The sequence below is a fragment of the Nannizzia gypsea genome, genomic scaffold (genome assembly GCF_000150975.2).
Source record: "Nannizzia gypsea CBS 118893 supercont1.9 genomic scaffold, whole genome shotgun sequence".
NCBI classification, from domain to species: Eukaryota; Fungi; Ascomycota; class Eurotiomycetes; order Onygenales; family Arthrodermataceae; genus Nannizzia; species Nannizzia gypsea.
The window spans coordinates 91,588-109,203 of NW_003345193.1; the positions used below are offsets into that span (position 1 = coordinate 91,588).

Consider the following 17,616-nt stretch of genomic DNA (forward strand, 5'->3'; position numbering starts at 1 on the left):
TATCTTTGGGCGCCATAGATCATATAATAGAATAAAACACAGAACGGGCGTACCCAATTTCCAGTACATAACGCCGTCCATCCACGAATTCGCTCATAGTTTCCAAGAAAAAAAAAATACCAAGGTCTATTCAACCGAGCCGGAAAGTCCAGTAAAGCGAGAAAAACAAGGGTCATAAGGGGCTATTTATTATCCCGAAAATAGAAAAGGGACCGATGTGGACACTGATCAGGAGGAAATATAACGCAGTGAAAGGGCACATTTAGTATCCTTTGGACCGGGATCGGATGCATCTGAAAGTTCGGAAGTGTCGGTATCGCATGTGTCAATACAAATAGAATGTGGTGATCCAGGGTCTGTTAGTTGCAGATGCATTGGCACGTCTTGCCCCTGCTACTCCTCACTAATGGGGACACAGGAGACCAGCAGGGTCCACCAGCATCTCATGCAAAAGGTAACATTTCTTCTTCTACGATCACTTGCCAGGATCAATAGAGCTCATAAATCTTTCTCTCATTCTTGTATTCACCACACCACCAACTCCATAGGCTGGCAAAATTCGTCCAATTCTAGCAAGACAGCTTGGAGCCCAGTCTCTCTTCACGCGTGCCCATCTATCAGCCGCTGGTAATCCACCGGGGGGTTGGCGGTTATACAGGTCCAATCCCAGCAAGTGAAAGGGGGTACTGATTAGCTGGATAGAAGCTGGTATTGCGAATTGAGCAATAGCATATTTCGACTTTGGATTTGATGCAACTGCATCCGGTACGTATTTTGCTACTATGGGCGGGAGGTTGAAAGAGGCGAAGATAGTAATACTGTCTCGGAAGCAGAAGAGACCGTATGAAGTTATTGGTATCTTTGGTGTACTTTGTGGTAGGCAAGCGGCCGCTCCTTTGATCTGTGGAGCAATAGCAGCTGCCGTAGTTGATGCCTTTGCAGGCGCTGCTGACGAACTATTCCCTTTTCCTTGGTTTCCGAATATCTTAACAAAACGGGAGTCCTTGTACACGCATATTGACATATTCACCAATGCTGTGGTTATGAATTTCATGAACCCAGTGGATACATTATTATACGCCTTATCTTGCATGGTTGACACCGCGGTGTCGATCAGATTGGCAGAGAGGTATGTGGACGAGTAGAGAGTGTATATAAGAAGGAACGGTGTCGAAGTGAGGAATCGATGAGGTTTTGTTATCATGCTCTTTAACGATGAGGCCAAACTGGATTGAATTGAGATTCCCATTGCTGCTTTCTCGATAATCGAACTAGAACCGGTGCCGAGTGTTAGTGTCATATCTAGGTATAATATGTAGGTATATCAGCGCAACATGGCTCAAGACTCACCGGTCAATGATCGTGATCATCGGGCATATGAGGGCACCAGCAGTTGCAGCACTAACCACATCAACTGCTAGTCTTGATCCCAGATGCCCTGTATTCCATCTTCGCGCCCCGCTGAGAACGGTCTCAGGTACGTGAAGCTGGCGTGGCTCGAGGAAGCCCTGGCGGCTGTCTCCGGAAGGGACTGAGCTCGCCTTGGACTCGACTCCTTCGCGAGACATCTCCGGATAGTATAGCTATTGTTGCCAGGCACTCAAGCTAAGAATAGAAGAATTAAAGAACCTGCCAGGACTTATTTCCGTATGAGATAATGACAAGTCCGGCTATGCCTAAGATACTTTCGGGTATCGCGGAGAAAAGGGACGAAATTGATTCGCGGCTGATGAGTCCAACGCTGCAAACGGGTCGACAAACGCAAGGCGTCTCTCACACTCAGGCTGTCCTTGATATCTTCTTCCACCAGAGAGAGAAAAAAGGCCCCAACCAGCGTCTTTTCACCGGTCGACTCAAGCATCCTGGCGCCCTTTAAAAGCAAAAACCCTGGGCGAGTTCAAGCACAATCACGTGACTGACCAGGATGTCCCCTTGCAAGGCAAAAAAAAAAGAAAACGATGGAGAAGGAAGAGACGCAAGTTCCATGGCAGCTTGAGGCCGAACTAGCCAGCGGAACTGGGGAACCGAGACCTTTCGGCCAGTAGCGTTGCTGGTCGGTGTTGATTGCTTCTTTGCCGGCTGCCTGGTCACCGTCTGCTCGGAGAAATGACTTCAGCCGAGTTGAATCGAGGCACAGAGAAAAAGCAACTATTCTTCGTCGTCACCAATAAACGAGAGTCAAATCGGTGATATCGTCGGGTAGAGCAGTTCAGTTCCTATCCTATCAAGGGATAGGATCGCGTTGCGGCGGGTGGGAGGGAAGAAGCAATATACACGGTGTGACTTTGATAGTCAAGCCTGCCTCAGAAATGAGTTGTCCATGCTAGTTACCATCTCAGCCGTCTTTCAACTACCCCTTATGTTAAGGGGTATAAAGCTCCTGTGTCCGATTAACTATTGTCAGACGTACGGAGTAACTAAAGGCCAACTCTCTGCTTTGTTAGCTGCGCCAAGTTCATGGGATGACCGAGCCTACGACCTGGCGGCAAATCATCAATCAGAGATGATCGCAATAATTTCACTATCTAATACAACGGACTGGCCAACCTCAGCATAGAAGCATTAGGGGGCTAGCTAATGTAGTGTAGGGTACAGATGCAATATACCATTGATAACAGTACCAGTTCTAGTCTAACATGGAAATGTATACCCAGAACGGCCGGCTGTACGATGCAATATTTTCAACCCTTTGCTCCTGATTTTCCCTATCGCTTGTGCCGTCAGTACCAAAATCGGGGACGTCAACCTCCTGTTATTATTCACATAGAATGTGGGGGAGACCATCAATATATATGCTGGGGAAATGAGGCCACCATTTTTCGCCATTGTTGGGAAATTATGAATATGGCTTAAAACTGGACACTGGTTTACCGCAACCGTGGTAGCCTGACGGCTTCCGAACCCTAACTTAAACCTACCAACTCTTCTAAATTCGGGTAGCTATGAAGAGATGGGAGTTTTGATAGCAGGTGTTGTACTTGTTCTGAGAGAAACATATGCTCGTCCCCACAAGCAAAGGAGAATGTCCAATATCCAAATCAGAGGTTTTTCTCGCCCCACTTATCCAAGAAACCCGTCATCTACCCGTGTACTTAAGGGGCTATACTTATATTCAGCTCCAGAGAGACGGGTCTAGCAATCCTGAACTTAGGAATTGGGCAGACCTTTGGCATCTCAAGTCAAGAAGAAAGCGAGCACAACTGTGAACTAGCATACCCGAACGTACCAAAATCTTTAAGAGAAGTTATATTTAAGCTCACCTTACCAAGGGTTAAATTTCCCTTAGGTGCTAATCACTAATGAGTTTATTGATGGGAGAGTGGCCAATAGATATTCCCTTTTCATAGAATTAATGCACCCTTTATAGTATGTCGTTTGTTATTTACATCCAAGAATTCCAACAGGCTAACTACAGCCCCGATGAACAGTGACTAACAAGAACAAGTCATTTGAATAGCCGGGGCTTCAGCCCAAGCATAACTCCGTAAAATTATCATCTGTCGGTCAAACCGCTCTATGTAAGTGGCTTCTCTGTGTATCCAGACTGGGGTAAATCAACCAGGGTGAGGCGCTAGTTAACGGCTTGGATGATCATGCGCCAGTCCTAATATCAATATAACTACCCAGATCAATCCCAACAAAGACTCCCCTACAATCCCACAACCAAAACACATATTAAATAAGATATCTGACGATTTTAACATAAGAACCTGATGAATCCAGACATATCTCTGCCGTCCAAACCCGAGACGGCTGAGAAGTCAAAGATTAGAGTGGACAATGACAAAATCCTGGCATCTGATGTTGTGGAGAGCGACGAGGTCGACGAGACCCTAGTATCCGTCCAAGCCTACTCTCCAGAGGAAGCAAAGCGGATATTGAGAAAGGTTGACTATCGACTTATTCCACTGCTTACTCTGCTTTATTTACTTGCATTTATTGACAGAGGAAACAGTATGTATTTCTTTTGAAAATCTAGTATTCGGTTTGATGAGACACTAATTTGAAAACAACCAGTTGCAAATGCTAAAATTGCCGGCCTGGAGACGGATTTACATTTGGTAGGCTATCAGTATAATATAGCATTAACACTCTTCTTTATCCCATATGGCCTGTTTGAAGTTCCTAGCAACATAATTCTTAAAATTCTGCGACCGTCGGTATGGATTGCTATCATGATGCTAGGCTGGGGTACCGTTACTACGTAAGTGTACCCAAGAGCCTTAGTTACAGCTTTCCCTAACACTCCAATATAGTTTAATGGAGTAGTCCAGAGTTACCAGGGTCTACTTATTGCTAGATTCTTCCTGGGTGTAGCTGAGGTATACCTAATTAAACCATGTTCTATACCATACCAGTTGCAAGTGTTGATACCTGACTTGGATGAACTATATAGTCTGGTTTCTTCCCTGCAGCTACCTACCTGTTGACGATATGGTACAAGCGGTATGAAGTACAGCATCGGATGGCCATCTTTTACGGCTCTGCTTCCTTGTCTGGAGCATTTTCAGGCCTTCTCGCATTTGCAATTCAAAAGATGCATGGCATTGCAAATCTCGCGGGATGGCGTTGGTAAGATGTCACATTATCTAGAAAGCGAACAACGAGCAGCTAATTGATATATGGAATTAGGATATTCATACTCGAAGGACTTCTACCTGTTGCTTTCTCCATTGTGATATGGTTTATACTTCCGGACAGCCCTGAGAGAGCAAAGTTCTTAACTAAGGAAGAAAGGAAGTTCATTGTCAACAGACTATCTCTTGAGACGGGTTCTGGCCAAGGGCGAGTCACTAACAATGACAAGATTACACCCAGGCATGTTATAGCTGCCTTTAAAGAATGGAAAATCTACTGTGCTATATTAATGTTCTGGGCCAATACTATTGGTGTTTACGGGTATGTAAAAGTGTTATAATAGGAACCAAATGGCCGGCTAAAAGTCATATAGATTCACAGCAACTGTGCCTACAGTTATCAGTGATCTCGGATATACTGCCGCACAGGCGCAGCTCCTCACTATACCGATATATGTTGCAGCAACAATAGGAATCCTGGCATTCGCTTACCTCTCTGATCATTATGAGCAGAGAACCCCGTTTATTATCGCTGGGAATACCGTTGCCCTCTTGGGATTTGCAGCACAGCTAGCCATCCCACATCCCCGGTACCCTGGTTTGACGTATGGAATGCTGTTCCTCATTGCATGCGGACTATACTCCGCGTTTACTCCTGTGCTCTGTCTAATTGGTAAGTTTTAATACGCTGAGAGGCATTAGGTGCATTCAAGGGATACATTACTAACTCACGATTCCAGCTAACAACCTCGCACCTTCGTCCAAACGAGCCGTTGGAATGGCAATTTTAATTTCCATTGGTAACTGGGGAGGCATAGCTGGGTCAAATATATACTTTGCCAAAGAGAAACCAAGGTATCCAACGGGATTTGGGGTTTCGTTGGCAATATGTGGAATTGCAATTATAACAGCTATATTCCTGCGAGTAGAATTCAAGAAGGTGAATGATCAGCGGGATAAGTTAATTGCGGAACAGGGCGAAGAAACCATCAGAGCTAGGTATACACAACAACAATTGCTGGATATGGGTGATTTAAGCCCATTCTTCAGGTATACCATTTGACCCTACAGCTAGATGTAAAAGAGAAGGCCAGAAAACCGAAAAAAAATAATTCAATTAGATTGCAGTTATCTGCTACTTGTGCATCCAAAGTAGCCGCAAATCTAACTTCCATGTTAATATTTTAAGTTATAAATATACATAAGACATTAACATTCCTCTGCTGGAAGGCGGTTGGACGCCATTCCATAGTGATATGATCGTGATATGTTTTATAACACAGTTTACCGGGAACGCCTGCAGTATGGGAATCAAAAAGGACGAAATAGGGACAGAATCTTAGGCCGTGGAGGCCTGGTTGATGTTGTGGAAGCCGTCTAACGTGACGTTAACCGCACCAGCTTGGACAAGCTATTCCCATAGATTCGTTAGTAAATCAGATTTCGGATGGAAGCAATAAGAGATATTGGCGACTTACGGCTCTTCTTAAATCATCGATTAGATCATCCACATCTTCAATACCCACGCAAAGACGAATCAAGTCTTCGGGCATAGCCCTCTCCTTGCGAGTCTTTGCGTCAATACTGGCATGGCTCATGCGGCATGGCATACTGATTAAACTGTTCACGCATCCAAAACTAACGCTGATGGCCCATAGCTTTGCACTCTCAACAATGCGTTCACTTATCATAACATCTCCCGTCTCGAATGAAAGAACAGCACCAGCCCCTCGAGCCATCGTCCAATGGAGATCGTATTGAGGGTGTGATTTTAGCCCCGGGTATCGAACACGGAATCCGTGTGATTCAAGAAATTCTGCAATTCGTTGGGCGTTATTCTGTTGCTGTTCCATGCGGACTTTAAGCGTCTTGACACCGCGCAGAAGTAGCCATGAGTCAAATGGCGACAAACCACACCCAGAGGCATTTATGGGGAAGTATAGCTTGTCTCCAAGTGCTAGGTCGTTGACTGCGATAACACCTGCCATTAAATCATGGTGACCGGAGAGGTACTTGGTTCCGCTCTCATAGACGATATCAGCACCTAGGTCTAGTGGGTTAAGCAGTAGTGGGGAAAGCATGGTGTTATCTACAGCAACCAAAGCACCCGGGTTTTTAGCGTGGGTCACTGCGGAGATTCGACGTATATCAACGATTTTAATCAATGGGTTCGTAGGAGTCTCCAGTAAGACCATCGCTGTCCTGGAGCTGAGTACCTGCTCAACCTTCTCGTGATTGGTAGTATCGACGTGGTGTACAATGATTCCTCCATGGGTAGACAAGTATTTGAGCAGTCGGTTAGTTCCTCCGTAAAGATCGTCTCCCGTCACCACTTCATCTCCGGGCTTGAGGAGTCGCGTGATTACATCCAATGCTGCCATGCCGGAAGATACAACAAGTGCTCGCTGTGCAGACATGATCTTGGCCAGGTGGCGTTCGAGATGTGTTCTAGTAGGGTTCCCTGATCGCGTGTAGTCGTATTCACCGCCGCCGCCGCCGGATGTCTGCTTGAATGTAGCACTCTGTAATCGTTAGCAAAGCAGTTCAATAAGTGTAATCAAAGTAGATATTAACATGACTGTGGGTATCATAATTGAGATATCAAGATGCAGTGATTTTATTTACCTGGTATATCGGTACACTGCTGGCATTGAACTGGTCATTGCCCTCGGTATATACCAATTCCGTTGCAAGGGCATACCTCCTCCCCGTCCGTGGGCTTGACGGAGCAGGAGATGGCGGTAGGTCATGGCCGGCTAGGTCAACATGCGGGAATGCTTTTTTTACAGCGCTGCCACCCTTCCCCGTTGTTGCTGCTGTTCCTGCGGCTGCAGCAGACCCTGGCGGGGGAGGGCCAGATTCGGACATCTTGATGCCAATTGTATAGGGGAACAAACAAGAGAGAAAAAGAAACGAAGGTCCAGAAGGACAAGAGGCTGTAGTAATAGTAGATGGCGATATATGCTAGGAATATCAGATAATTTTCTCTTGTGATTTTGATATTGAGAAGCCAAATGTGACTCTTCGTACTTTTCTCCAACGGAAAGCGATCGCGTCATCTACGGAAAGTAGTTAGCTATTATGTAATCTCCGTCTTTGGCCAGGAAGTTGCGGCAAAGTAGACATAACGAAGATGATATCTGATGGGTTTGATATATTAAGAGTGAAGGGAGCTATTATAAGGTCTGTCGTAGGTATATGTATATGTTGCCAAAAAGAAAAAAACGTTGAACAAGTATCAAGTAACCCTCCGATCTACGGTTAACGCCTATATCCATTGAATAAAACATGGTTATACATCCGTCTTTTCTCATGAGTTCCATACATCCATGGATAGTATGACAGACCTAGTCCAGTCCCTCTGCTACAGGGACGACGGCAGGTGCGTCAACCATCTCGTCCTGCTCTGACTCGGTGCTCCAGTCTTTCTCGGAGATGGACTTCCTTACTGATGCGGAGCTTGTGTGCCTTGAGGATTTGACTGCACCAGCTCTCTTGAAGAAGTCGGTTGTCCTGACTCCTCGTACCTCTCCGGGATCGACGGAGTGTATCATTGCCCCAGCGTCTCGTTTTTCTCGGATAAGTTCTCTGACAGGGACCATAGCTGCATCTCTGCATGCTTCTTTGATATCACTTCCTGACATTCCCTCCATGACTTTAACGAGATATGAAGCATCAAAGTCATCTTTGTCTACCTTTGTGTCTTTGAGTACAAGACTAAGGATCCTCTGCCTCTGAGGCGCTAGGGGTAAAGTGACAGGGAATTTTTTGGGCATCCGTCGTAATATAGCTTCGTCGATATCCTGGATCCGGTTGGTAGCACCGAGGAGAAGAACCCTCTGGGGTTGGCCCATGGCATTTGCAGAAGTCAACCCGTCCCAGTGGGTCATAAATTCTGCTTTTACCATGCCACTGGCTTCGTGTTCTCCACTGCGCCTTGTTCCCAGGACGGCATCGATCTCGTCAATGAAGACAATGCTTGGCTCTAGCTTCCGTGCAAGCGAAAAAACGGCATTAACCAGCTTGTTCGAGTCTCCGTACCATTTTTCCGTCAAGGTTGAAATGTGTAGATTTATGAAACATGCTCCGCTTTCATGTGCAAGAGCCTTTGCCAGCATAGTCTTTCCACATCCCGGGGGCCCGTAGAGTAGAACTCCGGATGGTGCACTAAGCAAAGAAGAAGATGTTCGGTATAGTTGTGGCATGGTAAGCGGATATATAACGGACTCCTTCAACTCCTCAATAATATCTTCCAGGCCACCGATATCGTCGAATGACACGGGGATGTCTTCTGGCGCGACAACGTCCATAGCTATTGTCTGCTCATACTGGGTCAAGACAAGCTTCTCCTTCCGCTGCCGCCGTTGACCATTTTTCTTCCCGCTCCCTGATGATTCATTATCTGAGTCTTCTTCCCTGTCTAATCGTTTGAGTACTGCGGCGGACTTCCGTCTGGCCTCTTCACGCTTTTGGCTGTCTGGGTCGAGTTCAAGTTTGGACAATAGGAACCGGACGACAAAATATGTTGAAAGAGACTGTTGCCAACAACCAAGATATTAGCAAATAATAATCACCAACCGCTAGCAGAATGGGGGATTTGCACGCACTGTGCCAGCGATCAAGATCAGCTCCTGGACAAGCTGTTGCCAGCGCCGGGCTCCGCTGGAAGCCATCAGTGAGGATGTATATTTGGTACAGTCAAGACTCCTCGCAGTACAAAAGCACTACGGAGTATCTGTAGCAGCAAAGCACAGTAACAAACACTCTTATCTCGAAAAACCTAGACGAACGAGCTTCTCACAAGTGTCAAATATTAGGGCCTTTGCTTGTGATTGATAAGTAATTTGTGGCTTGAGATATTTTTCTCTTTTGCGCCGAGGCTGCTGTGGCTAGTTAGCCCGAGCCAGTGAGTGGTCACGTGCATGAAGAGCCAAAACGCCAACAGACGAAAACACTCGAGGGAGTTCGGCGTTGATACTTGAATACCGCAAGCTATTCGAGATACAGCTTCGAGCGTGGTTTATATAAAGGAAAATAAGAGATATACAGGCCCAATGCCCAAGCGCAAGGCAGAGTCGAAGCTTTTGTCATTGGTGAATGGCGAGGAAGAGGACGATGATCTAAGTCGCGTCGACGACGATGATAACGCGAGCATAGAACCTCCACCAGCCAAACGACAGAAAGGCCGACCAAAAGCTACTGCGACAAAGACCGCGACTGCGCCCGCAAAGACGACAAGGAAAACGCGCTCCAAAGTGGTGGTAGGCCCAAAAAAGCGTGGTGCGGCGACAGGGCGAGGGAAGGCAGCCAAAATAGTGGATGAGCCACCTGTGGATAATGCAGACAGTGCTGGGGAAGAAAATGAGACTGTGGGGGGAGAAGGAGTATCCGAGGATGAACTCGATTCGCCAGAGACTGTTCAGAATCAAGAGGGCCAGGGGAAGAGTCGGACACGAGGGAGAGCAAAGGAAGCAGAGACCATAAAGGACGGGGAATTCGAGTACACTCCTACAAATACCAGGTCAAAGGCAACTCTGGGGCAGAAAGGAAGACCAACGGCAAAACAAGTGGCCAAAGAACCATCTCCGATAGCAGAGGTAACGCCGGAAATTGCGAAGAGTGCGTCCAGAACTAGCACTTCCACTGGCAGGACGCAGAAATTCACACCTTCAGGGATCCGTTGGGCATCGCCTGTGAAAACTACAAACACCACCTTACCTCAACGAAGGGCATCTAGGCCGTCCGGGATAAAACCGTGGGGCAGCCCTATTAAGAACCATGAGACGGGAGATGGCGAAGTTGCTCTCAGGGTGAAACTGGGCGAGATGACCAAGAAGTATGACGCTATGGAAGGGAAATACCGTGCCTTGCGGGAAATTGGTATAGTTGAGGCAAACTCCAACTTGGAAAAGATACGGAAACAGCATGAGGAGACCACAGCAGGTAAGCTACTTTATTGTTCAGTGACGAGGTAGTGGGCTAACAAGCGATGTCGATAGCATCCAAGCAGCTTATTAATTCCCTAAAGAGTGAACTATCAAAGCAATCAAGCGTATCAAAACAGACCCGAGATTTACAGAAGCAAGTTGAATCACGGAACGAGGAAGTGGCTAAGCTGCGACAACAGCTTGAAGAAATGAAGTCTGGCCTAAACAAGGCCCAAACGGAGGCCAAGTCGCTACAGTCAAAACTTACAGCCGCGAGGAATGCCGCTGCTAACGCGGAGAAAGCGGCTGCAGCAAGGGGACCTGCCACTCGACCGGGTGCTGTCTCTAGAGACGCTGCCAATAGTGTCTTAGAGTGTGCTCAGATAGCTCAGCTCAAGGAAGACTTGTACAGTGACCTTACTGGCTTGATTATTCGAGATGTGAAGAAGCGGGAATCAGATCACTTGTATGACTGTATACAAACTGGTCTTAACGGAAGTACGTTAACACTTGTCTTCCATCCTTTGTTTTGCTGTGCTTTGATACTAACTTAAGAAGTAGCGCTGCATTTCAAACTTGGTGTCAGCCACAACATGGACAACAGGTCGACTGCCAGCCTGGAAGCTGCAGAGTTCCACTATGTTCCGTTGCTGGACGAGAACAGGGACCGAGAGCTGCTGGAGATACTGCCTGACTATCTTTCAGTAGACATCACATTCTCCCGGCAGCATGCAGCTATGTTTTATAGCCGTGTAGTAGATAGACTGACAAAGAAGCAGACAGACTCTTAGGCGCCTTCATATACATCTAAATCTACTACCATCTTCTTGATTTCTTTATCCTCTCGTCGCATACTCCGCACTCTCTCTGTACCGTCTTTCTCTAGCTGTTTATCTACTTAAGCTTAACTAGAAAATTTAACTATTTTTACTTTTTCGCGCGGCCCGGGAAGCTCTGTGCTCAGTATCCAATCAGAAGCCACGATTAGGACATTATTTTCCAGAGAAGAAATAGCAGAAAACACCTTGTTGTCCTTCGCCCCTTAAGCCTCATATTACTTAGTGCTGCGCCCTCCCACCTTCGGAGCGGGTGATGGATTGCGGTCTCTCTCTGCCTTCATAGCCTGCTCAATTGAAGGCTTCGGCCATTTTCTGCACACTCACTCATTGTCCAGCACTAGGCAGAAGCAGCTACCGCAAGAGAAGGAAAAATAATAGCTAGCGGCGCTGCGATGTCTCGCACAGGGTTGTTCCTGGCCCTGGCGGTCCTCTTCCACCTTATCTATACCTACTCGATCTTCGACATTTACTTCGTCAGTCCAATTGTCAGTGGCATGCGAGAATATGGCGTCGAACGCAGCCCCCATGCAAAAGCACCCGCCAAACGCCTCGTCCTCTTCGTCGGTGACGGCCTTCGCGCAGACAAGGCATTCCAATACTTCCCGGACCCGTCCCCGCCGAAGACGGGCTGTTCAAAGGACAGCGAGGACAAAATAACCTGCCCAGAACCCGATTTGACCCCCAAACCCCTTGCGCCGTTCCTTCGTTCACGCGTCCTAGAACATGGCACTTTCGGCGTATCGCATACTCGAGTACCAACAGAGTCAAGGCCAGGCCATGTTGCTTTGATTGCGGGTCTATATGAGGATGTTTCGGCTGTGACGACGGGATGGAAGTTGAATCCAGTCAATTTTGATAGCGTATTCAACCGAAGCAGACATACCTGGAGCTGGGGAAGTCCCGATATCTTGCCTATGTTCAAAGAGGGCGCTGTTCCTGGTCGAGTTTCTGCTGATATGTATAGCGAAGAAGCGGAGGATTTTACTCGAGATGCTACATTTTTGGATATCTGGGTATTTGACCGTGTTAAAGAACTGTTTGCAGCCGCAAAGGAGGACAAAAAGCTCGATGCACAGCTAAGGGATGACAAGGTTGTGTTCTTTTTACACCTTCTCGGATTAGACACGACCGGACATTTCTACCGTCCATACTCAAAGGAGTACCTGCATAATATTCAAGTTGTCGACAAGGGCGTTCGCGAGATTACAGAGTTGATAGAGGATTTCTATGGAGATGAGGATACGGCCTTTGTCTTTACCGCTGATCACGGCATGAGTGATTGGGGTAGCCATGGAGACGGACATCCGGATAATACCCGTACGCCCCTTATTGCCTGGGGTTCTGGGGTAGCTAAACCAGTGAAATCTAAGAAAGGGGCTGTCGCACCTGGGCATGAGGATGGCTTCTCCTCAGATTGGCATCTGGATGATATCAAACGACACGACGTTGCCCAGGCCGATGTGGCTGCTCTCATGGCTTACCTGGTTGGCCTAGACTTCCCTGTAAACTCTGTTGGTGAACTCCCACTCTCCTACCTCGATGCTACTCCAAAGGAAAAGGCCAAAGCTGCGTTGGCCAATACCCAGGGTGTTCTTGAAATGTACCGTGTCAAGGAGGAACAAAAGAAAGCTACCACTATCAAGTATCAGGGGTATTCATCTTTCACGCAGCCACAGCGTTCACCTGAGGCTCAATTAGCTGCCATTCGCAAGTTGATCTCCACCCGCAAATACGAGGAATCCATCCTTCAATCTAGAAGACTCTTCCAGGATGCTTTGGAAGGGTTACGTTACCTGCAGACGTATGACTGGCTGTTCCTCCGTGCCATCGTAACAGCGGGATACCTAGGTTGGATCGCGTATGCATTAGTCACTGTGATAGACCTGCATGTCCTGCCATCATCTACGGAACCCGACCGATCTATCCCTAGTTTCATGTTTTTTTCGTCTGTGCTCATGGTCCTGTACTCGCTTCTATGGATCCAGCAGTCAACATGGCGGTATTATGCATATGCGTTTTTCCCGGTCTTCTTCTGGGAGGAAGTGTTTGCTCGCCGAGCAGCTCTTGGTGCTGGGCGAAGGATACTCCTCGGCCACGTGAAGTCCTTCACGGGCTATGTCATGTTACTATTGCAAGCCATATTATATATCGGAGTTTTACAAGGGCTTGTGAGTGTACCTCTACTGCCAACGATTGATGTATCTACTAACGTGGAGCCCCTAGGTCCAATCATACTTCACTCGAGAGATATACACAGTCTGCTACCTGCTAGCTTCTATATGGCCAGCCCTCTACGGACTCGATTTTTTGAGCAAAAATAAGTTGCTTTCAGCAGGATGGGCCGTCAGCTGTATCTTTATGAGCAACTTCACCCTTTTGCCTGTCGGGAAACAGGATGATGTAGATACGGTGTAAGTTCACTCCTTTTTTTATGACGGCTGCTTCGATTGCTAAATTTTCTGATTTAAAGGACATGCGGAGGCATTCTTATGTTTGCTATTGGAATGCTCTACTTGATATTCGAAGAATCTATGCTGTCATCATCGAAAGTGAAGACATCATCAGGAAGCACCTTTAATATAGGTTCACGTATTGTGATGGGAGCCCAGGTACGATTCTATGAGACTGCTATCTGTTTAATATATACTTATTAGGTGATAGATTGGACTTATCCTCCTTTCCATCATCGTTACCCGCTCAAGCATTACATCGCTCCAGGCGAGATCGGGGCTGCCTTTTGGTAACCAAGTCACTGGCTGGATTGCAATGGGTAAGGCATCCTTTATATAACATCTATGACTATCCGTCTAACTTTTCCTAGTATCATCTTTCCTTCTGCCGATGCTGCACAAGTTCTTCCCGACGGGACACTACTTCCACCGCCTGATTGTCTTGTTCCTCTCCTTTTCGCCCACCTTCATCGTCCTTACAGTCTCCTACGAAGGTCTATTTTACGTTGTGTACTTTGCAACTCTCGTCAGCTGGGTCCGACTCGAGTACAGTATCTACAAGCATACTCAACCATCAATGCCCGCTAAACCAATGCTGTCCCGAGAAGATACCCCTAAACCCACCCCTCCAGAGCCCAAGCCAGACACCTCAACCACTATCACTTCTACCTACCGCCCCCTTAACATCTCCGACGCCCGCATTGCCCTCTTCTTCCTCTTTCTTCTTCAATCGGGATTCTTCAGCACGGGTAACATTGCCAGCGTCTCCTCCTTTTCCCTCGACAGCGTCTCACGCCTTATACCCGTCTTCAACCCTTTCGCTCAGGCTGCACTACTGATCCTCAAAATCCTCGTCCCCTTCGCCCTGTTGAGTGCTACCTTTGGCATTCTCAACCGCAGACTACACGTTGCTCCGTCAGCGCTCTTTATGATTGTGATGTGCATCAGCGATGTGATGACGATGAACTTCTTCTTCATGGTGCGTGATGAAGGGAGCTGGCTGGATATTGGCACTACGATCAGTCACTTCTGCATATCGAGTGCGCTCTGTATATTTGTGGCGCTGATCGAGTCCCTGAGCGGCGTGTTCATTTCTGGCATCGAGTTTGATGACTCTCGAAGCCAGCTTGACTTGGAAGGCGAAAAGGAAAAGAACGTTTTCAAGTAGAAAGTGGGTTTCTGCTTCTCTTTCTTGACTGCTTCCCGTCTTCCTTTTATTTATTACTTTTATTACTTTTTACATCCTTCCTCTGTCTATTATCACCTTCTTATACTACATATAGGTCTCTTTACGTTTATCCATAATGACTTCCACCTCCCGAATTATTCCCCACTGTCGCCCTTTTTCTTCGTTAATTTTGGCCTCTATTAGAAAAGAATAGAGCAGTTTAAGCCCTTTTGCCTTTCCCTGCAAAGCCATATAAAATGATACGGTTCCTGTACCCCTCATATCTATAGCTTCTGCGCATACTTCACCCCTTACATAGATCGGAATCGGCATTGGTCAGCTGTCGTTTTCTTATTCGACATGGGCCTTTTAAGTACTCGTGCCTGGAGATCCTAAAACATAGCCACACTCATGACTCGGCCGTGAACTACGTCAGTGTATAGTTACTTCGTTGCTCTAGACTCAGTGACTCCGACCCGACGCCCGGACTAGTTCAACAGCAACGGCCAGAGTCCGCTCCTCGTATCCCTTCCGAGAGTCTGGAAGTCTGGGGAAACGAGAAGCTTAGAGAGCTAACGAACTCACGTCTCGGCCCGTCTAGCTGAACGTCCGTCATCTATATATCAATAATAATGACTATGATAATAGTGGTGCAGTGACGTTGTAGGTAATAGATACACCACTCGGAAGGGAAAAAAAGCACTCAACGCTGGCTACAGCGAGGCCAAGGGGACCAACATGTACCTTGTCCGTCCCGTAACTCTTGTTTTCCCATCTCTTCTGCCGCTCTGGATGCCACTTTGACCGTCCCTTTTGAGATCTTTTTCTTCCTTTTTTTGGCTTTTGCTTTCGAGATGCTTTGGAAAAAACGTCCCACGCGGGCGAGAAGTTGTTGGTTTGTAGAGCGGAAAGAAGTAGTTGCCGAGGTTAACGCGTGACTGTCAGGTGATAAGGCTATATTCCTGCTGACAAAGACAGAATTTCATCATCCTGAAAAATATCAGCCAGTAAGAGGCTATGTGAAAGCGCTTACATAAGCTAGCCCATCCAGCTATAAACTCTCTCCTTACATAAGCTCCATGTGATGCGTGATCTTCCCGCGAAGCGACGAGAGAAGCAGAAGAACGAAAACGACCAAAAAGGTGGACGAAAAGGAAGACGAGGAGGACGAGACGAGACGAAAAGGCTCCGGAGCGCTGGGAAGAGTCTGGGGTAGACAAGGGACAATCCCGGGTCGCCGTAGTCAGTTATTAACCAGGCGTTCGCTATAAGCTGAACCAGCGGCCTCTGCTTTAACTAGTTGCTAGTTATGACTTTAACTATTATATCTCCAGTAGAAAGACGCTCGTAGGTCAGCGCTCCGTCGCCACGAGCCCGAACCAGCCGCGCCGCCTCCGTCCCTTGGTCCTATATCTCTCTGTCTGCTCACGCACCTACTCACTCTTCGCAAAGCTCGTTGCTCTACGTCGCCTTTCGGCTCGATTGCTCATCCTTTGTCGTCCTCGTCGCCTTTTTAACTCTCCTGGTGCTCGTAATCGCAGTCCCCGGCCGACTAGTTAATTGACCGATACCGCCCACCGGCCAGGTGTACACACACCCACACACACACGGACATCACCACCCCCTGCGCAAACCGATCAACCATCTCTCGACTCCCTCAAACAACAAAAACGAAGGCGCAGGAAGACATACTACGGCCCTATATCGTTGCTCAGCCCAGAAATCGCCATTACACCCTCGCTTCGTGCCGTTAAAGGGAAGAGAACTATAGCTTGCTGCATCCTTGAAGTCCTGTGCCACCGTTCCAGAGTTCCGCAGCCTCTTCTTGCTCTCTTCATTTCTCTCCCTTCTCGACTTTCCGCTTAGGCTGTCCATGGAACGATAGCCTTCTCACTCGAATTGCGGTCGACGATGAGCAGCGCAACCCCGGATCCAGATACAGAGACGAGCAGAAAAACCATGGCTGACTCCGGGGAGCAGCAGCAGCAGCAACTACAACAACCACAACAACCACAACAACAGCCCGAGGCTGCCTCTTCGTTTGCGGAAAAGGCGAGAAGCGTCACCTCAGGCACCAGTCCGCGCGGAGACGGCGGAGATGATGGTGGAAGCGGAAGCAAGCAGACGGCGTCGAGTTCAGGCAACCAGATGAGTTTCAGAAGGTGAGTTCTCTACCCTTTTGCTCCCGAGAAGAGACGGCTCTATTTAAGTTCTACGGATCAACCTTTATTTGCTAACTGCATCTCGGTATCTTTTCTAGACAACGCGCATCGCGGGGCCTGCGAGGTATGTTCCGGACGTTTGATTCTCTCAGTTTGTTTGGTGGAGAGTTCGCGTTTCTTTTCCCCTGGGCCGAGGCATCTCGGCTCACTTGGGCAGTTCTGCTGCTATCTTATCTATCTACCAAACAAAAACCTCTATGCATTCAACGGTCAGAGCTAACATGATCTTAACTTGGTAGACATGCCATGCGCGAAAGGTTAGTCTATCCTTGATTGGGGGCTCGCTGTGTTAGTTAGTGGTGACAACTGTGCTGACAGAATGCTTTTGGCTTGCAGGGTTCGATGCGATGCAGCTAGCCTTGGTGTACCATGCACCAACTGCGTCGCCTTTCTTCATCGAATGCAGATCCCCTTCTTCACGACGGAAGAAGAA

General features: G+C 47.6%; 6 protein-coding genes across 6 annotated transcripts; 3 read left to right on the forward strand and 3 right to left on the reverse strand.

Annotated features, from left to right (window-relative positions):
- Positions 1–475: 475 nt before the first annotated feature.
- On the reverse strand, positions 476–1,568 carry MGYG_08268 (hypothetical protein; the record flags this gene model as incomplete). The annotated part of the gene is made up of 2 exons (XM_003169316.1): positions 476–1,271; positions 1,351–1,568. The coding sequence occupies 2 exons, from the start codon at positions 1,566–1,568 to the stop codon at positions 476–478; spliced, it is 1,014 nt and encodes a 337-aa protein (XP_003169364.1).
- Positions 1,569–3,713: 2,145 nt separating this feature from the next.
- MGYG_08269 (high-affinity nicotinic acid transporter) lies at positions 3,714–5,640 on the forward strand (the record flags this gene model as incomplete). The annotated part of the gene is made up of 7 exons (XM_003169317.1): positions 3,714–3,954; positions 4,018–4,196; positions 4,257–4,322; positions 4,397–4,572; positions 4,633–4,899; positions 4,952–5,250; positions 5,318–5,640. 7 exons carry the CDS (start codon positions 3,714–3,716, stop codon positions 5,638–5,640), a joined length of 1,551 nt encoding a protein of 516 aa, XP_003169365.1.
- A 276-nt stretch (positions 5,641–5,916) lies between these two features.
- Positions 5,917–7,445, reverse strand: MGYG_08270 (cystathionine beta-lyase; the record flags this gene model as incomplete). Its single annotated transcript, XM_003169318.1, has 3 exons — positions 5,917–5,988; positions 6,056–7,099; positions 7,203–7,445. The coding sequence occupies 3 exons, from the start codon at positions 7,443–7,445 to the stop codon at positions 5,917–5,919; spliced, it is 1,359 nt and encodes a 452-aa protein (XP_003169366.1).
- Positions 7,446–7,924: 479 nt separating this feature from the next.
- On the reverse strand, positions 7,925–9,250 carry MGYG_08271 (ATPase family AAA domain-containing protein 1-B; the record flags this gene model as incomplete). Its single annotated transcript, XM_003169319.1, has 2 exons — positions 7,925–9,112; positions 9,185–9,250. 2 exons carry the CDS (start codon positions 9,248–9,250, stop codon positions 7,925–7,927), a joined length of 1,254 nt encoding a protein of 417 aa, XP_003169367.1.
- A 381-nt stretch (positions 9,251–9,631) lies between these two features.
- MGYG_08272 (hypothetical protein) lies at positions 9,632–11,295 on the forward strand (the record flags this gene model as incomplete). The annotated part of the gene is made up of 3 exons (XM_003169320.1): positions 9,632–10,520; positions 10,577–11,002; positions 11,066–11,295. 3 exons carry the CDS (start codon positions 9,632–9,634, stop codon positions 11,293–11,295), a joined length of 1,545 nt encoding a protein of 514 aa, XP_003169368.1.
- Positions 11,296–11,735: 440 nt separating this feature from the next.
- On the forward strand, positions 11,736–14,961 carry MGYG_08273 (GPI ethanolamine phosphate transferase 1; the record flags this gene model as incomplete). The annotated part of the gene is made up of 5 exons (XM_003169321.1): positions 11,736–13,511; positions 13,567–13,754; positions 13,814–13,952; positions 14,005–14,113; positions 14,165–14,961. The coding sequence occupies 5 exons, from the start codon at positions 11,736–11,738 to the stop codon at positions 14,959–14,961; spliced, it is 3,009 nt and encodes a 1,002-aa protein (XP_003169369.1).
- Positions 14,962–17,616: the final 2,655 nt, after the last annotated feature.